The 25,877-nt window shown below is 39.6% G+C and overlaps 1 protein-coding gene across 2 annotated transcripts in view; it reads left to right on the forward strand.

The window, feature by feature from the left end:
• The window catches only part of OLFM3 (olfactomedin 3), a 212,802-nt gene extending 188,967 nt beyond the window's left edge, over positions 1 to 23,835 (forward strand). For both annotated transcript variants that reach the window (XM_029062100.2, XM_029062099.2), the window contains 3 exons: positions 5,177 to 5,396; positions 21,370 to 21,476; positions 22,496 to 23,835. In XM_029062100.2, coding sequence (XP_028917933.1) covers positions 5,177 to 5,396; positions 21,370 to 21,476; positions 22,496 to 23,173 — 1,005 coding nt within the window. In that variant the 3' untranslated portion in view covers positions 23,174 to 23,835. The remainder of the gene's footprint in view (positions 1 to 5,176; positions 5,397 to 21,369; positions 21,477 to 22,495) is intronic.
• The last annotated feature ends 2,042 nt before the right edge of the window (positions 23,836 to 25,877 follow it).

Here is a 25,877-nt window from a genome sequence, read left to right on the forward strand (position 1 = left end):
ATCCTTGTGGATAGAGATAGTGCCTACAGACACTATTGTTTCGCACTTTCCCAAGCACTTAGTTCAGTGTTCTGTACACAGCTAAGCATTCAATAAATTGATGGATTGATTTAATGTTTCATTGTAATAATTACACTATTCTTCCACCAACCTGCTTTGTCACCATACCATCCCCTCATATCAAGGGCCTTCATCTTTCAGACAAATGCATGGTCTCCTTTTCCTTCAAGCCCTATTGTCCTGGTTTTTTAAATCCTATTTTTTTAAATAGTTGGATGGCCTCCCTTGGATATCAGAACAGTGGTTCAGAATTTCCTGTCTCCTTTTTAAATCACAAATCATAGAGAGAACTCACTCATTTGACACACCAAGAACTCACTCATTTGACACACCAAGTCTTCTGGCAAATTCCTTTTCCCAGCAGCATATCACCATGGATGATGTCTACTAAGCTAGGGCTCTAATAGCTGCAGAACAATAAGAATGTTACCTTAAGTAGTTCTGTTTTTTTACTCAGTAATTAGCAATAATAATTGTGGTATTTGGTGAGTTTCTACAATATGCTGAGCAGTGTACTAAGCTCTGGGGTAGGTACAAGATAATCAGGTTCTGATTATCTTGGGGCTCACAGTCTAAGGAGGAAGGTTAACATATTGAATTCCCCATTTTACAAATGAGAAAACTAAGACAGTGAAATTAAGGATTTACCCAAGATCACACAGTAGGTAAGTAGAAGAGATGGGATTAAACTGGAAGTCCTCTTAATCCCCAAAGCCCATGCTCTTTCCACTTGGCCATCTTTGAAGTGGCTTTCCTATATTTGCTCCTGGTTAGATTCCATTCTTGTCTACCTGCTTCTTAGCCAACCCAAATTCTTCAGAACAGATCATTGGTTTTAAAGCAGTCCATCACCTTGCTCCCTCCTACCCCACCTTGCTATTCTCCTACTATAACCCAACCTGCACACTTCACTCCGTTAACGCTAACTTGCTCACTGTGCCTCAATCTTGCCTATCTTGCCACCGACTCTTCACCCACATACTACATCTGGCCTGGAACTCCCTCCCTCCTCAAATCTGATGAACAGTTACTCTCCTCCCACTTCAAAGCCTTTATTGAAGGCAAATCTCTTCCAGGAGGTCTTTCCTGACTAATCCCCTGCCCCGTTCCTCTTCTCCCACTCTCTTCTGCTTTGTCCTGACTTGCTCCCTTTGTTCATCACCCCCTTCCAGGACCATAGTACTTATATACATATCTGTAATTTTTTTTATGTTAATGTCTGTCTCCCCCATGGAGACAGTAAGTTCATTGTGTGCAGGGAATGTGTCAGTTTATTGTTGTATTGTACTTTCCCAAGCCCTTAATACAGTTCTCTGCACACAGTAAGTGCTGGATAAATATGAATGAATGGTGAAAATTCTTCTTCATCTACTATCAGAGAGTATGAAGTGTCATTGCAAGGTTCATCCCACTTTGATTTACTTTTTCAAATTCATTTTATTAATAATTATGACTTTTTTTTACATTTCCTAATGGGGGACTTTAAGCTTGAAAACACTGTCAGGGCAGATCATTTCAATCATACTGGTTTTTCCCATTTTGTTTCCATGTAGGCTTCTTCTTGAATTGTGGCTTCAAAAGGTGGTAACTTGTAGGAAGTTTTTGGGAACTATATACCCAATTGCTGAAGGAGGGGTAAACAAATCAATCAGCACTTGTGTTAGTTGAAGGGATGAGATGGCTCTGGGTACTGGAAAATAAGCTGGGAAAAGCTTGTTGAAGGAAGTGGGATTTCAGGAGAGCTTTGAATGTTAAGAGAGTTGTGGTTGATCTGATTTAGGAAGGAATTTCTGAGCTGTGGAAGCAGTGTGACCAAGGGGATAGCAGTGAGAGAGCTTAAGAAAATTAGGATTCCAAATCACAGAGAATCTACTCTTCAGAGTTTGAAATTCAAAGGACCAGGTGCGTGACAGTGCCCTTGTACTGGGACAGGGACTTTGTCCAACCCAATTTGCTTGTATCCAGTACAGTGCCTGGCACAGAGTAAGTGCTTAACAAATACCACAATTATTATTTTGTGGAATCTCAGTAATACTCGTGGACAGTCTTAGAGTAAGAAGACAAATGTTCCTGGAAGTCCTGAGATAATATCCTGGCCTAGGAATTTTGTTTGTCACCCATAGCTAGACCTACTGAAAAGCATCCATTACTGCAATTTTTCAATGCAGACCAAAGTTTGTATTCTATTTTTGCCTTACCGGAAAGGCTGCAGGTATTTTGCCTCTGAGGTACCTTATGATTGAAAGCTTGTACTATTTCTTATTCTTGTACCATTGTTGAGAGAACACATTTGTGTTATATAATTGATATTTATATTTTTGTAACAGCTTTTGCCTTAAAAACAAAATACCAGAAACTAAAATTCCAATATGTTATAAAACTCAACTGGTGCTGTACTGCCATAACCTTTTAAATATTCGATATTTGTATTGACCGGACTCTCCAAAATCCTTGACGGGTTGCCAGAGCTGCAAAATGCATTTCCAGCCAATTAAATTATAGCTTATTTAAAAGGTCAAAATAATATAAATACCATGGTATCTTTCAGAAAAATGAGTGAATGAAATTCTGATAGCCTTTTCTTGAAACACTCCCTCCAACACCTATAGTCGAGTTACACTGGGGATCAAATAAACCCCCTAAACTGTGCCATTTTTACAGTGTTTTGTTTTTTTGACAGTGGTGAGGATGTAAATGGTAAATGTTTTCAGCATAACTATTTTCATTAAAATCCTAATGAAGCAATCTTGCCTTCCTTTGGGGATGCCACAAGATACTCAGACTAATCAGTTCATCTCAAAATGAGGCCCTAAAATGAGCAGAGTTGCAAATTCAGCTACTTTAACAAAGATTTTATGAGATTTTTCTTATTACTTTAAGACTCTCTTCACCCTCCCACTCAACAAACACAAACATACACACACTCATACCCATTTCCAGAATTTCTGAACCTATTCAGAGAGCAGAAATTTCCCCACAAGTAACATAAATCCATAAACCAGAGCAACAGTGGGCTCTCCTGCTATTCTAATGCATTTACACTAACAACTTTTTCTAAATGTAATTTTAAAATACAATTTTCTGCTGCATAAGTTATCTTGTATACAGTGTATTTTCTGATAGCACCTATGGATTATTCTCAACTGATCATAATGATAGTTTCAAACAATAAATCGTATCATTCTGCAGTGAGTTAAAACCATGAAAAATATTTTAATTGTTGATAACGCTTGTCATGAGCCCCTGGATCATACCAATCAGGACCTTCCTGGACCAGCGGAGCCTCAGTGATGAATAGTAGAAGTCAAACCACATCTCTGATCACCAACATTACTGTGGAAAGTTTTTTACTTAGTTTCACCAACGTGCAAGGGAGTGAGAAATACACACACTCACTACAAGAATCCAATATTACTCTGTGGTCAAAGAAGCCCATTCCTGCCAATGCTTCTTCCTTCTGCTTCCAAGTGTTGCTGCTTCTGAGTGCTGCTCTTCTGCTTCTGCTGCTCCAGATGCTTCTTGCTCTTCTTCCTTGTGGGCCTTTGTGTGTCTCCTCGTGATTCAAAACCACTGCCTCCATCTGGCTCAGGCATCACAGCTGGGTCTCTACTTGACAGTCATTGATGGGTCCAGGTCTGTAATCAGGTAGAACAGGGAGAGAAGGCCAAACCTTCCTCCATGCTTCGCCCACACATGCCAGCAATCACCTGTCTCAGGTAGACCCCATCAGTGCCTTTGCGAATCTCTTCCTTGTTGTTCACAGGATCACACACAGTCAGTAGTAAGGCAGTCTGTAATGGGAGCACTAAAATGCTAAATTCTTTTTTCATGGTGTTTCCTGAGGGCTTACTCTGTTTCATGCACTGTTCTAAGCACTGGAGATAGATACAAGTTTATTAAGTTGGACACAGTTCTTGTCCCACATGCCGCTGACATTCTAAATAAGAGAGATTAGAATTTAATCTCCATTTTACAGTTGAGAACACTGAGCCATAAAGAAGTTAAGTAACTTGCCCAAGGTCACACAGCAGACAAGTGGTGAAGCCAGAATTAGAACCCGTGTCCTGTGACCAATGGGCCATGCTGCTAACAAACTCTGGAATCTTCAAGTTTTTTTCATCTGGGACACCTACATGAACCAAATTAGTTATGATGTGGTACTTTGGTGAGTCATTTGAGAGAAGAAAAGTTTTCCAAAGCATTAACATTGTAAATTTCTATTTTATTAAATAATAGCTTCCTGATCACTTTGATATCAATCAATCAATGGTATTTATTGAGCAACTGTAACAAGTACCTGTGGAGAGGTGGTAGAACATGACCCCTGTCCTCAGAGATCTTACAATCTTGATATACTTGAGTCATGTCTGAAATACAAGCAACTGGTTCTACTCATACTAAAGTACCCCACACCTTCCCACATCTTTATACCGAACAATCAGTCAGTGGTATTTGTTGAACACTTACCATGTGTATAGTGCTATATTAAGTACTTGGGAAAGTACAGTACAATAGAGTTGGTAGACACATTTGCTGCCCGCAAGGAGTTTATAGTCTAGAGGGGCAGACATTAAAATAAATTATGGATCTGTACATATGTGCTGTGGGGCTGAGCAAGGGGTGAATATCAAGTATTTAGAAAGTACAGCTCCGAGTACAATGCAGAAGGGAGCAGGGGCAGTGTAAGTGGAAGGGGTGTAATCATGGAAAGTGAAATGCTCATTGAAAATTTATGATTTCTGTTTTCCTTTACTAAGTAGGGCTCTTAGTGTGACTTTCCAGGTTTAGGTGAGGGAAAGCCTGCATGGACAAAATGGGTTTAAGGACTAAGGCAGTCTATAAAATGTTGGGGCCATTAAATAAATCCTTAATTGCTGGTGATAAAGTTTGTGATACTTTACAAGCTTTCCAGATTCTTCATAGTGAAGAACTACAATATGTGAATCACTACCTGAAATCTTGAATCCATCTACTTTTTTAACACACTGAATTAAACCTAAAATCAACATGGAATTTCTACACGACTTTAACCATCAAACTAAAATTCCATATTAAAGTGATTTAATTGTGTGATCTGCTGTAACTACTCTCAGGAACAATTGACTGCTTTTCACAGGAGCTGAAAGAAAAAATGGATGAGCTCCTGCCATTGATCCCTGTCCTGGAACAATATAAAACTGATGCCAAGTTAATTACCCAATTCAAAGAGGAAATTAGGAACCTATCTGCGGTTCTTACGGGAATCCAAGAAGAAATTGGAGCTTATGATTATGAGGAATTACATCAGAGGGTGCTCGGTTTAGAAACCAGGCTTCGAGACTGCATGAAAAAACTCAGTAAGTGTAAAAAATTTGTCAGACATATGCCCTAGACTGTGTTTTCAAAACAATTTTCCAGCACTGTATGTTCTTGCTTTGTAATACTGTATGTAGGCACTAAGAATCTGATCCTTTGGAAAGTGCCTCATATTTCTCTCACAGGTAAGTGTCCCTCCATACATGATGAATGAAGTCCATGCACATGGATACATACAATTTGCATCTGATTTTCAGTGCCAGTAAGTATTGTTTAGCAAAATGAGTGTCATAAGGGTCATTGTGGGGCCTCTTCAGGCCTTCTTTTTTTTTTAAATGTTATTTAAGTGCTTACTATGTGCCAGGCATTGTACTAAGTCCTGGAGTAGAAACAGGCTAATTAGGTTAGACCCAATCCACGTCCCACATGGGGCTCACAATCTTAATCTACATTTTATTTAAAGATGAGGTTACTGAGGTACCAAGAAGTTGTGACTTGCCCAAGGTCACACAGCAGATAAGTGGCAGAGCCAGGATTAGAACCCCAAGCCCTTTCTGACACCCAGGCCTCTGCTCTGTCCACTAGGGTGCTCTGCTTCTATTCTGTGGTAGAGAATTGAGCCAGAAAGTGGAAGGACATACAGATGAGATAAAAGATGTGATCTTAAGGAGCAGGCAACAAGAATAGATGAATATACAAGAAGCAAAAATCAGACAGCAAGGGTCTTAAGAGAGGAGTCCCAGACAGATCCAGGGCTGAGTTGCCACCTGAAAAATCCAAAGCCACCAGATTAACAAGCTACAGAAGGGTAGGAAGAACAGAAGCAGATCTAAGCACTTAGTGCAGTGTTCTACATAGAGTAAGCACTCAATAAATACTACTGACTGAGTAGGGGACATCTCTCGTGCTTCAGGTTTTCATCTTCCAGGTGACAGAATGTCCCCCAGCATAGTTCAGGGCTGACCTTCTGTCTTCAGCCTGTCCAGATCAACATTGCTCAGGCGGTCTCTGTTGAGGTGAGATGTTTCGAGTATTCATGTGTGAATTCTTGAGAGAACATAGAGCCTTATATCATCTCAGTAGCTCCAGGAATTGTCCCAACCTCCCATTTGAAGAGACCATCTAACTCAGGAAGGCAGAAACACCTCAGTCATCATACAACTCAAGGAGTCATCATGGGACTCCTATGTAAGAATCTATGTATGCAAGGGTACTGATGCGCAACATCCTGGATGAATCTGGACCTTGGGATGGGGAGGAACTTATAATAATGTTGGTATTTGTTAAGCGCTTACTATGTGCCGAGCACTGTTCTAAGCGCTGGGGTAGACATAGGGGAATCAGGTTGTCCCACGTGGGGCTCACAATCTTAATCCCCATTTTACAGATGAGGGAACTGAGGCACAGAGAAGTTAAGTGACTTGCCCACAGTCACACAGCCGACAAGTGGCAGAGCTGGGATTCAAACTCATGAGCCCTGACTCCAAAGCCCGTGCTCTTTCCACTGAGCTATGCTGCTTCTCCTGCTTATGCAGAAGCCCCACAGTTACTGTGAGCCTCAGGAGAATTCTTGAGATTCGAAATATTTGTTTACATTAGATTGTAAACTCCTCCATTATACTGTGGGCTTTGCATTGGCAGGGACTGCCAATCTTCTACTTTTACCGTAAAGACATGCCTAACAAAACAACCATAATAATACACTCCTTGAAAAGGTAGGTTACTTTGAATGGCTACCCAACTTTAGTCCTTGTGAACTTCTGATCCCATCATCAGCAATAGTGTATATAGATTTATTCAGGGGTACATTCAATTACTTTTATTTACTACTCCAGTAAATATAGGATTTATAATATGATTCATTCATTCAATCCATATTTATTGAGAGCTTACAATGTGCAGAGTACTGTACTAAGCGCTTGAATGATGATGGCATTTGTGAAGTGCTTACTATGTGCCAAGCACTGTTCTAATAACAATAATAATAATGTTGGTATTTGTTAAGCACTTACTATGTGCACAGCACTGTTCTAAGTGCTGGGGTAGATACTGGGTAATCAGGTTGTCCCACGTGAGGCTCACAGTCTTAATCACTATTTTACAGATGAGGTAACTGAGACACAGAGAGGTTAAGTGACTTGCCCACAGTCACACAGCTGACAAGTGGCAGATCTGGGATTCGAACCCACGACCTCTGACTCCCAAGCCCGTTGTAAGTTCTGGGGTAGATACAAGGGCATCAGGTTGTCCCACATGGGGTTTACAGTCTTAATCCGCATTTTACAGATGAGAGAACTGAGCCCAGAGACGTGAAGAAACTTGCCCAAAGTCACACAGCTGACAAGTGGCGGAGGTGGAATTAGAACCCAAGACCTCTGACTCCCAAGCCCAGGGTCTTTCCACTAAGCTAGTCTATTATTCGCTTTTGTAGAAGGCTGCAAAAATAGAAGCATGCTATCCTGGCTTTGGTAGTGCTTTTTCAATTCTATTGAAAAATTGGTCCAATTTTGGTTGAACAGTCCTCTTTCTTTATAAAGCACCTTGTAGCAGGCTAAATCCTTTGAATATCTCTGCACACTTTTGAACCCTTCCGGGTTTTCTTCTTCCAACATTTTTAAAAGGTCATCCTATTTTTGAAACTGGGGCAAGGTTTTTTTTTTTAACCCCAATATCTTAACTAGTAGCAGAACTAAGATTATAGTCTAGCAGCATCCGTGACAACCTCCAAATCTGCTTCACCTGGATGCAACACAGAATTGGGACAAGGCAGAAGGGGGAGAGATTTTAGGTGGAAAAACTGGCTTCAGTTTGTGTTCAGGGAGAAGCGGTGTGGTCTGGTAGAAAGAGCAAGGTCCTCTGAGTCAAAAGACCTGGATTCTAATCCCAGTTCTGCCACTTTCCTCCTGTGTGACCTAGGGCAAGTCACTGAACTTCTCTGTGCATCAGTTTCTTCATCTGTAAAATGGAGATTCAGTGCCTGTTCTCATTCCTACTTAGACTGTGTGCCTCATCTGGGACAAGGATTAATTAACTTGTATCTACCCAAATGGTTAGTACAGTGCTTGGCACATAGTAAGCACTTTTAACAAATTACCACAATTATTATTCTTTATTATTGGCAATCAGTACATTACATACATCCAGATTTTGAATACTATAGTAGTACAGGTACTGAAGGTACACCTGTAATAATAATAATTCTGGTATTTATTAAGTACTTACTATGTGCCAAGCATTGTTATAACACTGGGATAGATACAAGGTAATCAGGTTGTCCCATGTGGGGCTCACAGTCCTAAAAAAAAATGGTATTTGTTAAGCGCTTACTATGTGTAGAGCACTGTTCTAAGCTCTGGGGTAGATACAGGGTAATCAGGTTGTCCCACGTGAGACTCACAGTCTTAATCCCCATTTACAGATGAGGTAACTGAGGCACAGAGAAGTGAAGTGATTTGCCCACATTCACACAGCTGATAAGTGGCAGAGCCAGGATTCAAACCTATGACCTCTGACTCCCAAGCCTGTGCTCTTTCCACTGAGCCATGCTGCTTCTCTACAGATGAGCTGAGGTACAGAAAAGTTAAGTGGCTTACCCAAGGTCTTACAATAGACAAGTGGCGGAATCAGGATTAAAATCCATGTCATCTGACTCCCAAGCACGGGCTCTTTCCACTAAATCACACTGCCTCTCATATTGTTTTATCGTCCTATTTGTCTACAGAAGTGCTAGGCACATAGAAGGCAGTAAATAAATACTGATGTTGAGGATGATGACGATGATTTTGCCCAAGACAGTCAGCTGTCTGGACACTTTCTCACTTAAATCTCAGTTGGATCAGGGGAGAAGCTGTTTTCTGGATTATCCCAAAATTTCTTTCTTAGAAACCACAGCGTGATTGTTTATTATCATTATTATTATCATTTTGTTGTTATTATTATTGTGATTCTGTTGCTTTACATGTAGACAAGTGAATTGGAGATGGAAAAACAGTTTTGGACTAATGATACAATATGGAGAGAAATACTTCATGTATTTAGGGCCAAATTATTTAAATAATGCCTTGATTTTTCCCATTAATTCGATAATTAGAATGACTTGTGAGGAATGGAGAAAATTAGAGCAAGATGAAAGACTTGAAAATATTGTATTTATCCTCGCCAAATAATTAACAATTTCACTTTCCAAAGTATTTGGATGATTTTCCAAATGTAATCCTTCTCCTAACAAAGGGAGCAAGAGAGTATTATAAGCTTTCTTCATGAGCTCATAAATAATATAAATTTTTCCTCTGTTACTGCTAATACAAAGTTGAGGTAAAATAGTGTTGGGCTAAGCACTCTCCTCAGTGACCTGCCTTGAAATAGCTGATTTTTGCTTCACTTAGTCTCACTATCACCCACAAACTAGTCTGGTCTCTGGCAATGATTTCCCTGTTTTATTACGACATCTCCCTGCAAATCCTAGCCCACAATCCCTTTATGCTGAGACTAGGCATCTGTTACTAACAGATGGACTATCCTAAGCCATGAACAGACAATAGCATGAGCAAGTAGCAAAGGTTTTAAGTTACGTGGGGCTCATCCTGTTCAGTCCTGAAAACTTTTGCTGGTAGAGTATGATGCTTTTAACACCCTTTTAAATAGTCTCACACCTAATAGTGGGCCACCTGTACTATATCTTGCTCTGCTTTCCAGACTTTATTAGCTTTATTTTGTTGGTGCTTCTGGTTTATGGATTTGATTTGAGTTGTCAGTTTATTCAGGCCATACAGCCACATGTGAAGAAAATCTCTGTCCTTTGATGGATTGGGAAAGGGATTGTTGTTGGCAGGAATTGTCATTCTTTTTTTGTTGTATTGTACTTTCCCAAGTGCTTAGTACAGTGCTCTGCACACAGTAAGTGCTTAATAAATACAATTGAATGCATGAAAAGGGGATGGTATTTAGAGGCAGAAAATGTAGGAGTAAGTGGAAGTCTTCCCTCATATTTCTTGGGGCTAAAGCAGCAGCCTTTTTGCCTGGATCAATCAATCATTAGCATTTATTCAGCACTAACAATGTTCCGAGAACTGTGGATGGCCACTTTCTGCTTTTGACCTCTCCCCTACTCCATTTTTGCCTGCTTTCCTACTATCTTTTAATATAAATGGGGACTTTTTGCCTTCCAGGGAAGTGTTGCATTCACCATTCTTGTCTTTTGTGATTCAATAATTCAGTCTACTACCCTATTCTGACATGTTTCCTCTATCTTGCCCTTCCCCTTTCCCCCACTTAGCCTTGATTGAAGTGATAATTAATAGTTCCAGTCTTGGTCCCATGGATGTGTTTGGGGGCTGCAGCATCCAAGGTCATAAACGTGGAAGTGAGGAGCTAGGAAAATCTAGCAGATACAGCATGGACATGGGTGTGAGAATCAGATCCAGAAAGTTCCAACCTCCATCCATTCCTTAACTTACTCTCCCCTCCCTCCACAACAGCTCATGACTTCAACCTAGTTCCCCATCCCCCAGAGAGATTGTAAGATGCCAAGAGGAATATTTAGAAAGCTCTTCCAATGTGAAAGTACTGTACTAAGCTCCCTTTCCCTAATCTTTTCCTCGGCTCTCCCTCTCCATACTCCATATTTAAACCCTTTGTCATCTTTGAACACTTTATTTTTGAAATATAGATTATCATGTTTTGTTGGAAAATCATCTGTGACCTTTTCAAAGAACTAATGCAATGTGGAGGAACTCAAGAATCACCCAAAATCTTTTTTACAAATCTCACATGAATGTCGCTGAAAATGAATTTGCTGCTTTTATTTATTTCTGTGGTCAGTCCCTACTTCTGTTCTTGGAAGAACTGGTAGCTATAATCAGTAGTATGATACAGGGAGGAAATCAGGAGAATACATTGAAAAATTCAAAGGGGAAATTGGAAAACTTAACTTCCCAAAATTAATTTTGAGTTCCACCAAAAAAGATGAAGTTCAATTTCACTATGATTTTTTAATTAAAGGCAGCTTCTCATTTATCTGAGATATTTTGCCAGCATTGAAGAGTATTGCAAATGTTTTAAGCCAGAGTATGTATTATCTCCTTTAATTATGTTGAAAAATAATTGACAGATGGTTATTTGGTTTCACTGTTCCAATCAACTGATCTACTTCCTGGGCAGTTCAGAGTTTACTGTGAATTATCCTCAAAGACGTGTAGATCACAGCAGTCATGAATGGAGCAGCAGGATGTGGGATGGATCATCGTCTCATACGTTCCAAGCACACACTGTCCTTAGATCCAATAAATTGAAAAGTGGCCTTCAGATTACTCACGGCTGAAAATTAAGCTCCTGGAAAACGAAGACATCAGCAACAAAAGGCCTACTGAAATAAAGCAATCACACCACAGTCCAGAGATTAATGACTTTCTCCATGAGGAATGGACATGTCCATGGCCAAGAGAGGGCACCAAAATTGGTTCAGTTCAGTACAAAGGACTTTGAGAAGCAGCGTGGCTCAGTGGAAAGAGCCCGGGCTTGGGAGTCAGAGGTCATGGGTTCGAATCCCAGCTCTGACACTTGTCAGCTGTGTGGGTGTGGGCGAGTCACTTAACTTCTCTGTGCCTCAGTTACCTCATCTGTAAAATGGTGATGAAGATTGTGAGCCTCATGTGGGACAACCTGATTACCCTGTATACCCCAGCGCTTAGAACAGTGCTCTGTACATAGTAAGTGCTTAACAAATTAACAAACAACATTATTATTATTATTATTATTATTAGATAAAAAGCCCTGCTGCAAAGTATCAGTCACACCCACTGTATTTTGCAAGACTTGAGAACACACATGTGAGTGAAGCTTTCAGGAACCTTCATCCTGACCTGGAAATGAAATTAAGGAACATGTGCAACAGGTGGTGAGGTGCCAAAGACAGAGACAGCCACAAAACTAGGAATTTCAACACATGGATAAAGGCAGTATAATGGACCAGTTAATGCCATCATGGTTATGGCAGGAGATTGAAGTGAATACTGTAATGATCTTTCCAGCCCTTTATGACACTCTCCTTTGTCTATGAAGCTACTACAATCTCATCTTCAGACAACTTCTACTCTGAGAACAAGGCTCTGCAAAACATCCCAAATCTTCCAACGTGTGAAGACATGACACTTGTCCCAGCTTTTGGAGAAAGAAGTCACCACAACTAAGGAGAAGACATACTGATTAAGCACTTACACAACTTCTTGCTCAACATAGGGGTCACTGAGGAAATGCCACAGGTTCTCACAGATGCCACCAGCATTACCATCTTCAAGAAGAAAGGTGAAAAAGATCCAATTTCAGCTATTATCATTCTCCACTGCTGGCAGGATCCTAGCCAGAATACACCTAGACAGGCTGTTAAAGACTGTTAGTAACTGAACACTTCCCAAAATCACAATGTGCCTTCAGACCACAGCACGGAACAGCAGACATATTTTTTGCTGTGTGCTAGCTGAAGAAGAAGTGGAGAGAACAACAACTAAGACTTGCATAGGTCTTTACAAAGCATTTGTAACCAATATTCACTGGACTGTGACTTACCAAATTTGTCTGAGACCTCTTCATGACAGCCTGAATGGCTAGGTTGGAGTCAAGGATGTCCTTTTGTTAGAATCCACTTTGCTATATGCCATTAATAGAGCTAAAGTTACTGGCCCTCCTAAATTAAGTACCACACACAGGTAATGTGGAATTAAAAACAACCACCAGGAACCAATGGAGAAGATTATATAGGCCCCGGTGCCCAGGATTGTACTATACTCCCAAATCAGGTCAAATTACAATCAGGATTCAGTTTGTCAACACAAATAGTCAGATCACAACACAGAATGTTAAAAGAGAGGTGAGAAAGGTAAATAGTTATAACTCCTGAAGGTTTTATGATTACCTACTCATCTGGAAGACAATCTAGCAGGTTATGTGTTTGTGCCAGCTGTGCTCTCGTTGTAGGCTGAGGAGAACTTAGTTTATTTGGAGCTTCTTGAAAATGGGGCAGCAGGCCTTCCTCTTGTCTCTGAGACCTTGCCTGAAACATCTGCATATAAGGTATTACCTCTCTCGGAGCCACATCTGGGATCAAAAGTGAGGTTAGGTCATGATTTATGAATTCAGGAGGGCTTTAAATATGGGGAGAGAATGGTCTGCTGGATGTGAAGTGGGAGGCAGTTCCAGCACTAAGGGAGGGTGTGACTAAGAGAGATTAGTGGCAAAAGAAACAGAATGAATCCAGGAGTAGGTTGAGTTGAAAGGAGCAAATCCTGTGAATTGGGGTGGAGTGGGAGAGAAGTGGGGATAAGTGGATGGGAGGGAATCCAATGTGAGGAACTTCTCTTTGATATGGAGAGAGCCAAGTGACCATTAAAGATGTTTAAGGTTTCTTTGTAGTGGCTGTGTAGATAAAGTGGAAAGGGTAGATTTTAGAGATGTTAAGAAGGAACTCACAGGATGACAGAGTTTGGTGACAGATTTAAAATAGGAAGGGAGAAAGAGAGAATAATACCAAGGCTGTGGGCTTGAGAAATAGGAAGATAGTGGGAGTGTCAAAAGTAATGGAAAGGTTAGGAGGAGAAATTGATAGGGGGAAAATAAGAGGTTCAGTTTTGGACATGTTGCCTTTGTGGTACTGATGGAACATCCATGTAGTAATGTCCTGGAGATGTGGGATTACAGAGGAGTGAGGTCCAAGCTAGCAAGGTAGATTTGGAAATCATCTGCATAAAGGTGGTACTTGAAGCAGGGATGGCAGATAAACTTCCTGAAAGAGTGGTGTAGATTGAGAATTAGAAGGGAACCCAGAGCTGAGCTTTGAGAAAAAATCCACAATGAGGGGGATGGAAGGCAGAGGAAGAGCCGTCAGGTAGGAGTGACCAGAGAGATATTGTTTTCAGGAAGTGGGACCGGGCCACAGTTTCAAAGCCTGTTGAAATGTCAGGGAGGATTAGGATGGAATAGAGTCTGTTAGACTCATTATCATTTGCATATCATTTGTGTATGTGGTTCATAGAGTTCTCGGCAAACAGCAGTTTTTGGATGACTGCTTCAGAGACTTTTGATGAAACTCAGAACCTGTTGAGTTAGAAGAGTTTCTCAGGAGATAGGAAAGTAATTCAGACTCCATCTTCCAGGTCCCTTGAGACTTTTGATGAAACTCAGAACCTGTTGAGTTAGAAGAGTTTCTCAGGAGATAGGAAAGTAATTCAGACTCCATCTTCCAGGTCCCTTGATGTCCCCTCAAGCCCAGTGATTAAGAATTGGTTGAACAGGACTGAATCCTCCACATAGTCTTGTTTTACGCTGCTAGTAACATGGAAAGGGCATAGTACAGTACACAGTGAAGTACTTATTGATAAATCCATGTTATAATGGGTCCTAAATTACAAGAATAACACTAATGGTGATTTGAGAAATAAATTGGTTCCTCTCTCTAAATACACAGTCAGTAAGTTGTACTAACTGCAAAGCACACATGTCTCTAGCTTATTACAGAGCGCAAATGTTTGCCTTGCATTTCCTAGCTGACAGAAGGACAAGGCAATGAAACAAGAATTTTAAATCATTCTTTACCATCCGCACCAGCCAGAATATTGCCTTCCATGTCATTTAGGGAAAATCCCCTATCTGTCTGGTTTTTATTGTTTTTTAGGAAGGGAGAGTACAGTCAGAAAGCATTCACTGGTCTACAGAAACAAATGACTTCAGAACATAATGAGCAAGTGCATGGGGAGAGGTGCAGTACATTTCACAGTGTGTGAACAGTCTTTGCACTCATTAGACAGCTAAAGACAGAACTGGGATTGAGAAACCAGGTCTCTTGATTCCCAAAGCGATGCTTTATCTACTGGACTACACTAAGGCAAAAAATTGTCACCGTATTGATTTGAAACATTGCCCAGTCCTACTGGTTAGCATTTGTAGCATCAGAGAGAAATAAAAACTAGACTATATAAACCATAATCAATGATAAGTTAGTTGGGGGATAGAGCAGGGCCATGTTTAACTCATTGTGCACCCAGAGCTAATGGTTTTGTGGGGTCCCCGCATGAAGTCTGATATCATTACATCATGCTGCAGATGATGAAATTGGAACAATCTTCCCTGTTTCATTGATTTATGCCCAGTGAAGAGCCTCCCCCAACTCCATGCTGACTCTGCAATATTCCAGTTCAAGAGATAATTATCAGCTGTTACCATTAACAGTCACTAATCTCTTGCCTATTAAATAATTAATCAATGTCAATGAAAGGGGTGATTAGCTAGTGCAAAATGATCAGACTATATTACCTAGCTAATGGATGGTGCTTTTAGGGCTCCTGGCTGCCAGGGCAGGGGCTTTCTTGGGGCCACAGCAATCAACCAGTGTATTTATTGACCATCAAGTGTGTACTGAACACTGTGGTAAGTGCTAGGGAAAGTATAATACAATAGAGTTAGTAGACACGATCTCTGATTACAAGAACCTTAGGGTCCATAAGGGAAGACAGGTATGAAAATAAATTACAGAAAGGGGAAATAGGAGAGTTAAAAGATGTGTACATAAGTACTGTGGAACTGAGGTGGGTAGCAAAGTGCTTAAGAGGTACACAGAGAAATACATAGGTGGTGCAGAGGGGAGAGCAAGTAGAGAAGTGAAGTAGAGAGTAGAGACAAGTATTTTGGTAATTCAGTAATAAACTAATTATAGGTTTGAAGAAAGATTACAAGGAGGGCACAAATGATCTAGATTGGGTATCTAATTGTACAACCCTTCAATAAGTGGTATTTTGAATGTCTACTATTTGTAAAGCTTGGGAAAGTGCAAACAAAGCCAAAAGCCCACCCAGAGACTTTGAGAGAAATTTAAATGTTTCTGAGATGGTGGTTTGTCAGAGCATGGGCTTGAGAGTCAGAGGTCATAGGTTCTAATCCTGACTCTACCACTCGTCTGCTGTGTGACCTTGGGCAAGTCACTTCACTTCTCTGTGCCTCAGTTACCTCATCTGTAAAATGGGAATTAAAACTGTGGCCCCACGTGGGACAACCTGATCACTTTGTAGCCCTCCAGCACTTAGAACAATGCTTCGCACATAGTAAGCACTTAAATACCACCATTATTATTATTATTCTCTGTACCTCAGCCACCTCATCTGTAAAATGGGGATTAAACTGTGAGCCCCATGTGGGACAACTTGATTACCTTGTACCTACCCCAGTGATTAGAACAGTGCTTGGCACACAGTAAGTGCTTAAGTACCACCATTATTATTCAGTGCTTAGTACAGTGGCTGGCACATAGTAAGCACTTAACAAATACCATCATAATTATTATTATTATTATTCTCAGGTTGCCCCTTCCAAAAATAGAGTCCTTCCTTCGGGATACCCAGCCGAGATGGAGTGCTGGATCAGGACCCCAGCAAATTTTGAATCTCCATCAGATCTTTGTGGCAGTTCTCCCTGTGGAACACAGTTTCTCAGGAGAACCCAGGACCTTAGCCTCCAATTCCTGGTTCCTTCCCTTAGTTTACCCAACAGATACTGAGCTCTGCATTTAGCCCAAACATATGAGAAACTCTCAAAAAAAAAAAAAAGGCCAAGGACTTTGTGTCCCAGTAACTTGCCCTCCTACTTTTTCACACAGTCAAACCTCATTCTGACAGGAGTACCAAGGAAGTTTCTCTCCTTGTCTGAGAGCATGAACACTAAAGGGGTTTAGCATCTATGTCTATGTTTTGCTATTACTATTCAAAAAGCAGACATTTTGAATGGCGTACTAATGAACTCCAATTTAATAAGAGCCTGAGGGGTTGAAGAATTAGAGCAGAAGTAGTAGGAAAAACGAATGAATCCAAGAGTTTTCCATGAAGTTTTTTTTTTTCCCCAGTAACTCTTTTATACATATTATGGCATGACTCTGAGGATCCAAAAAAGATGCCTGGCACAGAATTCCCTTGAAGTTCTAGTTCTTGAAAGTTTTTCCAAGTTTATGCTGATCTACAACTGAATTATGTAAAGCTTTCTTCAGATGACAAGATTATTTATAATAGAACCATATCAATAACAATTACAATATAGTTGTTACTAGATAGCAGAACAGAGTTAGAAAAGATCAATGAATTCTACAAAGAATCTATAGAATAGGTTAGTGCTACCCTTGTTTAACAATGATAAATATAAACTACAGTTAAGGATACGAGAGCTCAACTTCATTCTCACATAAATTCCAAGGTCTGACACCTACTTAAATCAAAAATAGGAAAAAATGAATAGTCACCAATAGATACAAGCATTTGTTTCCAGCAAAGCTGTTTTTTAATATCCTGTAGTCATGGCCAGAGGGAAGATGTTAGAAAATAGGAGAGTTCCCTTTCTCCTCATCATCTATATTATTCATAAAGTATTCTATTTTCTCTATACTTTTGTAACCCACATCTGATCCTTTCCTAGTAGTAAGTTTATTCTTTTTACTCTGACTCTTTTTTTGGCAAATTTAAAAAACATCTCCACATTAAAGACAACAGATAGATTGAAGTAATTTGAAATTGCATAACCAATCCCTCATAAACTGTGCTTGCAGGGATTCTCTTACCTTTTGGAGTTTATCCCCAGATGAATTCTAGGAGATAACTAATAAGAAAACTCCACATCTGTCATTGAAAAGCAGCATGACTCAGTGGAAAGAGCACAGGTATGGGAGTCAGAGGTCATGGTGTCTAATCCCAGCTTCTCCTCTCATCAGATGTGTGATTTTGGGAATGTCATTTCACTTCTTTATGCCTCCGTGACCATCTGTAAAATGGGGTTTAATAATAATTTGGGGTATTTGTTAAGCACTTACTATGTGCCAAGCACTATTCTAAGTGCTGGGTAGATACGAGGTGATCAGGTTGTCCCATTTGGGGCTCACAGTCTTAATCCCCATTTTACAGATGAGGTAACTGAGGCACAGAGAAGTGAAGTGACTGGCCCAAAGTCAAACAGCTGACAAGTGGCAGAGCTGGGATTAGACCCACAACCTCTGACTCCCAAGCCCAGGCTCTTTCCACTGAGCCAGGCTGCTGTGAGCCCCACGTGGGCCAACCTGATCACCTTGTATCCCCACCAGCGCTTAGAACAGTGCTTTACACTTAGTAAGCGCTCAACAAATACCATCATCATTAAATTGTAACAGTTTTGGGTGTTTTTAAGTGATCCAAATTCAAGCTATGGTAAGACCCACATCTATAGAAATACTCTGTGAAAAACAAAACAAAACAAACTTACAACTTATATGAGTTGATCCTGACCAAAATCATAAGATTAGTATATTTTCCACACCCAGTAAAGTCAGTCATATGCAGTGTTAACTTTCTCTCAAAATACCTGGGAGAGATAATTGGGTAGCATTTACCTTTGTCCCACACAGAAAATCTGAATCCCAACTATCTAAAGCATTTTTTTAATGACATTGGATTGGAACAAATTTTAAAGGAAACATGGAATCCATTTTGATTCTTTGCTTCACTGATCTTAGTGAAAATGCAGTCTTTTCAGCTGTAAGATTTTCAAATCAGCCCAGTTGAATGATGCAGTTTAGAAAAGAAAAACCTGAAAAGTCTTTGGGATTGGAATTTTTGAAATGCAACAGCATCTCATGAGTCTTTTTTACTATACGGTAGTTGATGTGCTATCGATGTTCTGTTTCTTATCTAGTTTAGATGAGGAGTTTTGCTATTTTTCATGTCTACAACATCAGAATCGATTTCCTATTTCTAAGAAGCAAGACAACTTTTTTTTTTTGAGCCTTTTGCATTTTCAGTCAACTGATATAGATTTTTCTCAATCTCTCTTTGGTCACTAAATGTTGTATGCCATTCAGTAATTTAAGTATTTTGCCAACAAAAATAAGAATTTATTGTGTAGTTGGCTAGAAATAAAAAGTTTTGTTATACAATATAAAGATATGATGATTCTTAGGTCAGCTTTAAAGATAATATTGACTTCTATTTGTTGTATTTTCACTGTAGTTCACCAATAGATCAACCTGAAAAATGATCATTTATTCACTCTATTTCTCCAGCTCAAATTCTTTTCTCCTATTCATCTTATGAACCTAAAAATGAATCTAAGTTATTTCAAGAAAATATTATTTTAATAAATTATTATCTCAGTTCTTACCATAGTCTTCATTGTTCTTCCCAGTAATCTTCCATAAATTCTTATGGAAGAGCTGTCCTTGTTTATCAGATTTGAGGAAAAGTAGAAAATTATTTCATTCAGGTGGTTTGAGTGCCTTCTCTGATTAGAACACTATACTACGTGCTTTAAGAAATACAATCAAAGTAAAAAGAATCATCCCACCCTCAAAATTTATAATCTAATTAGTCATGAGCTTTTTGTAAAGTGTTATCAACCTATGTAATTATTTTCACTAAAGTGAGGGATTATTTTTGGAAAAGCAGTTTAGCTACTTTTGGTGGAAAGGTCACAATATTTTTGTTCCTTCTGTGTTGTTTTTTTGCTAAATTCTCACCTTTAGTATACTGCTGATTGGAAACTCATTTTAAAATAGTGCCACCATTTTGAGAGCATTTACTGAGAAAAACGTTTTAGGAAAGTTGTACTGATACTGTTCCATTTTTAGTGGTGCCTTCCTTCAATTTTGAAATAAGGCCTCTCCACTTGCTGTTTAAAAAAACCACCCATATGATGTTCATTTTGTGGTCTGGAAATGTCTATTGGACATTCATTCATTCAATCATATTTATTGAGCACTATGTACAGAGCACTATATTAAGCTCTTGGGAGAATGCAATACAATAAACAAACACATTCCCTGTCCACAATGAGCTTACATATCCAAGGCTTTGTTACATATCCAAGCATTTAGTACAGTGCTCTGCACACAGTAAGTGCTCAATAAGTACAATTGAATGAATGAATTAATAAAAACGTTAGTTTAACACTAAGAATTTCACAATAAAGACAGAGATTTTAGGACTTCAGATTTTTATGCCTTCCCTACTTTCTGTGTCATCTATGCACTTGGATCTGTGTGAACTTTGGACATCTTATATTTGCCCCAGACTCAACTCCACAACACTTATGTATGTATCTTTGAATTATATATTATAATGTATAATACTGTAAGCTCACTGATTAGACTGTAAACCCGTTAATGGGCAGGGATTGTCTTTATCTGTTGCCGAATTGTACATTCCAAGTGCTTAGTACAGTGCTCCGCACATAGTAAGCACTCAATAAATAAATACTATTGAATAAATAATATTATAGACTGTAAATTCGTTGTGGTCAGGGAACAGGTCTGCCAACGGTGTTATAGTGCCTAGTAAAAGTGCTCTGCATGTAATGCTCAATAGATACCATTGATGAGAATGATTGATGCTGAACTCTACCAACCATCCAGATCAAAGTAAAGTTTAACCTAACAAAAATAACGTTTCTCAACAAAGTCATTAGAATTTTGCAATCATTACCTCCTGGTTTGAAAAACTGTGACTTTGCAAAATACGTGGGGATTTATTTGTATGTTTGTATTGCGCTCTTTTATTTGTTTTTATCTTTCTGCTACAAACTCTATTCTGTTTCAGTAACCACTTGAGGTTCAATTTTTTTTAAAGTTTCTTCATCTCAAATTTATTTTATTTCTCTGTAGTCAAGCTCTATTCCAAAGTTGGCTATTTATCAGCTGGACCTTCAAACTGCTTTAGGATTCATTCTGGTGTGCCTGGTAACTGGGATATGGAATGGATTATTGCTTGGATTAATCCTGAAAAACAATTAATTTCAAATGATTTAATCCTAAAAAATCAGATTGGCCTTTTTCAACTGAGAAAATGTGTACAGCAATGGTAAATATGGGTGCCATTGTCAAATCACCTTTAAGATCAATTAGACGGAGTTAATGGTCAAGATTTTCTGTAATATCTGGAAAATTTTGTTTGCTCACTGTCTGAAAGCATGTATTGGAATTGTTGGCCATGTCCATGCACTCTATTTATGTTTTTCTAATTCTAGCCTGTGGCAAACTGATGAAAATCACAGGCCCTGTTACAATCAAGACATCTGGGACCCGATTTGGAGCTTGGATGACAGATCCTTTAGCAACTGAAAAAAATAACAGGGTATGTAGCCATTCCAAACATCTCTCCCAATTTCTCTATTTTATTTACACTTTATTTTCCAGGGTAATATTTTTTATTAATAGATACTATTCACCATGAAATGTGTTCATTTTTTTGTATTGCCTGCTCCATGATTTCCAAAAACAATCAGAAAGGAAATAGTCTTAATTTTTTCTAACGGGTCCTTATAAAGACAGCAAAACTATGTTATAAAGTTTTAACAAATTTTAGTCTTCTTTCTAGTGTGATGCCAAAAATATGCCAATTAAAACTACAAATGATTATTTGAATTAACTCTCTAAACCCTCTCTATGAAAGCACATAAAGTGAAATAGTTGATGGAAGGAAGGTATACTAATATATTCCACCCATAATCTGGAGTTAGCTTTTTTTTTTCACTCAGAAACACCAAAATAAGATCCATAATTATGAACCTGTCTCTTATTCGAATTTCTTCTTCTATTCCAGTGTCTAGGCCAGTTACATATTTAAAACATCCACACTAGCCTTGGAATTCTGAGACCTTTCTCTGTAAGAAGTTTTTTTTCTCCTTGAGACCAGAAGATAAAGCATCCTAAGAAAAATTTTCCCAGTATTCATAGTAATAATTCTTCATAGATCTAGCCCAACTAAATATTAAATAGATAAATCCATGTCATATTTATTTTGTTTTGTTGACTGTCTCCCCCATCTAGACTGTGAGTCCGTTGTTGGGTAGGGACTGTCTCTATCTGTTGCCGAACTGTACTTTCCAAATGCTTAATACAGTGCTCTGCACACAGTATAATAACTACAATTGAGTGAATAAATGAATTTATTGAGCACTTACTGCGTGCAGAGCACTGTACTAAGTGCTTGGGAGAATACAACACAATATAGAAGACAAAACGCTCATTTCTAATGTTCTAAAAATTTTTTTATATCAGTGAAACTGGCTGCCATGGCTATCTGTGATTCAGAAGTACTTGATGAGAACATTAGTTTATGTTTCACTAGAGTTTTTTTTTCTCCCTTTACAGGTCTGGTACATGGATAGTTACACAAACAATAAAATTGTCCGTGAATACAAGTCAATTGCAGACTTTGTCAGCGGAGCTGAATCAAGGACATACAACCTTCCCTTTAAATGGGCCGGGACAAATCACGTCGTCTACAACGGATCCCTCTATTTCAATAAGTATCAGAGCAACATCATCATCAAGTACAGCTTTGATACAGGACGGGTGCTGGCCCAGCGGAGCTTGGAGTATGCTGGCTTTCACAACGTCTACCCGTACACCTGGGGTGGCTTCTCTGACATTGATCTGATGGCTGATGAGATTGGGCTGTGGGCGGTGTATGCCACCAACCAGAATGCCGGCAACATTGTCATCAGCCAGCTCAACCAGGATACCTTAGAGGTGATGAAGAGCTGGAGCACCGGCTATCCAAAGAGAAGTGCTGGGGAATCCTTCATGATCTGTGGGACCCTGTATGTTACCAATTCCCATTTAACTGGAGCTAAGGTCTACTACTCCTATTCTACCAAAACCTCCACATATGAGTACACAGACATCCCCTTCCATAATCAATACTTTCACATATCCATGCTTGACTATAATGCAAGAGATAGAGCTCTGTATGCCTGGAACAATGGGCACCAGGTCCTGTTCAATGTCACCCTCTTCCACATCATTAAGACTGAGGATGACACATAAGCTTCATTTTTTTGTTCAGTTCTTGCTGTCATTTGTGATAAACTCTCAAGCATCTCTTTGTTTTGTTTTTCTTTCATTATTATGTCGTCTGTAATTTACTTTTTTTTTAAATCTGCGTAATGTGTTCCAAATACAGCTGAGCCTGTCTAAGATCAACTGTGAGAAATGCATCTCAACTCATATATTACAAGGCTGGTAATGACCTTGTTGTGAAAAGCACTAAAGAGGGTTTGAATGACTAAAGACATCATTTTAAAAGGATAATGATCTGCCTTATGTTAGTCAGAGACAATGGTGGCTTAAATGCATGAATGTCTTTTTTTTCCACTTTCTGCCACTTTTAAAATCTATCATTTGCTCCATATCGGCAAATACTTGGGTAATAATTGAAAGTGTAAAGAGCACCCTTTGTTTCATAGTTTCACTTATTTCCAAAAGGAGATATGAAGATCTAATTTCTTTGGAAAAAATGATGTAAATCATGTTGCTGTTAACACAATTCAATGCGGTGCTGTACAGTACGTTTTTAAACCTCTTGCTAACATTTTATCGGCAATATGTATTTCTATCATTGTAACCACCATTGTGCAATTGTATCTCTTCACTTCTGTGAAAGTAAACTAAGTACTATTTTTTATAAAATATATTGAAGTTTAATCTTAGTTATGATTACGGGTCAGTTGTGCACTTTTGCCTATGAGAAAATTCTGTGATCTCTCCGCTCAAACACAGTAGTTCTAAAGGGAAAACCAAACATTTTCCTCAATAGAAAGTTTAAAAGCTTTCATTATATTGAAAAAACAACCAACCACTCTAGGTCTAGTTCTATCTTCAGGAGCTAAAAATTCTTGGTCATTTTACCATTCAGTTATTTCACATGTGGGATTCATTCATGCAGTCAGTCATATTAATTGAGCACTTACTGGGTACAGAGCACTGTACTAAGCACTGGGGAGAGTACAATACTACAATAAATAGTCACATTTCCTGCCCACCATGAGCTGAGAGGATAGAGGAAGGGAGAAAGACATCAATACAAATAAATAAAATTAGAGATATGTCCATAAATTCTGTGGGGCTGGGTGGAGGGAAGAGCAAAGGGAGCAAGGCAGGGTGATGCAGAAGGAAGTGGGAGGTGAGGAAAAGTGGAGCTTACTCTGGGAAGACCTCTTGGAGGAGATGTGCCCTCAATAAGGCTTTAAAGGTGAGGGAGAGCAACTGTCTGAAGGATTTGAGGAGAGGGGTGTTCCAAACCAGAGGCAGGATGTGGTTAAGGGTCAGAGGTGAGACAGCTGAGGTTAAGGCATAGTGAAAAGGTTAGCACTAGTGGAGCAAAGTGTGCAGACTAGGTTGTAGAAGGAGAGAAGTGAGGAGGGGGCAAGGTGATGGAGTGCTTTAAAGCTAGTGGTGAGGGGGTTTGTTTGATGTGGAGGTAAGTGGGTAATTGTTAGAGGTTTTTTTGAGGGGCAGGGTGACATGTCTTGAACGTTATTGTAGAAAAATGATCAGGGCAGCAGAGTGAAATAAGGAGAGGAGTGGGGAGATTCAGGAGGCTGGGAAGGTTGGTAAGGAGGCTGATGCAATAATCTAGACCAGATAAGATGAGTGTATTAATATTGTAGCAGTTTGGATGGAGAAGAAAGGGTGGATTTTAGCGATGTTGTGAAGGTGGGACCAAGAGGATTTAGTGACAGATGGAGTATGTGGGTTTAATGAGAAAAAGGAGTCAAGGATAATGCCAAGGTTATAGGCTTGTGAGACAGAAAGGATGGTGGTGCTGTCTAGAGTGATGGGAAAGTCAGATAGAGGACAGGGTTTGGGTGGAAGGATAAGGAACTCTGTTTTGGTCATGTTAAGGTTGAGTGTTGTGAGGACCTCCAAGTAGAGATGTCATGAAGGCAGGAGGAGATGCAAGACTGGGGAGAGGGGAGAGATCAGGGATGGAGATGTAGATTTGAGTAACATCCACATAGAGGTGCTAGTTGAAGCCATGGGAGCAATTCTATTCTCCAAGGGAATGTGTGTAGATGGAGAATAGAAGGGAACCCAGTACTTAATCTTAAAGGATTCACACAGTTAGGTAGTGGGAGGCAGAGGAGGAGCCCATGAAGGAGACTGAGAATGAGCATCCAGAGAAATGAGGAGAACGAGAGGACAGAGTCAGTGAATCCAAGGGTGGATAATGTTTCCAGAAGAAGGGGGTAGTCCATAATTATGAAGGCAGCTGAGCAGTCAAAGAGGATTAGGATGGAGTAGAGGCTGTTGGATTTGGCAAAAAGGAGATCATTGGTGGGCTTTGAGAGGATGATTTCTGACTAGTGAAAGGGATGGATGCCAGATTGGAGAGGTTCTAGGAGAGAGTTGGAGGAGAGGAATTTGAGACAGAGGAATGGTAGGAGGAAGATGGGGCAAAACTGGAGGGAGCAATAGGGCCAAGTGAGGATTTTTTTGTATAAGGAAGACACTGGCATGTTTGAAAGCAGTGGAGAAGAAGCCATTAGAGAGCCAACGGTTGAAGATGGTTGTTAGGGAGTAAAGAAGGAGGGGGAGAGAGTTTTGATAAGGTGTGTGAAAGAATGGGGTCTGATGCACATGTGGAGAGGGTGACTTTTGAGAGGAGGCAGGAGATCTCCTCTATAGATACTGCTGGGAAGGATGGGAGAATTAAGAGGGGCCCAGAAGAGGAAGGAACTGAAGAGGTGCA

Source organism: Ornithorhynchus anatinus, chromosome 4 (genome assembly GCF_004115215.2).
Source record: "Ornithorhynchus anatinus isolate Pmale09 chromosome 4, mOrnAna1.pri.v4, whole genome shotgun sequence".
NCBI classification, from domain to species: domain Eukaryota; kingdom Metazoa; phylum Chordata; class Mammalia; order Monotremata; family Ornithorhynchidae; genus Ornithorhynchus; species Ornithorhynchus anatinus.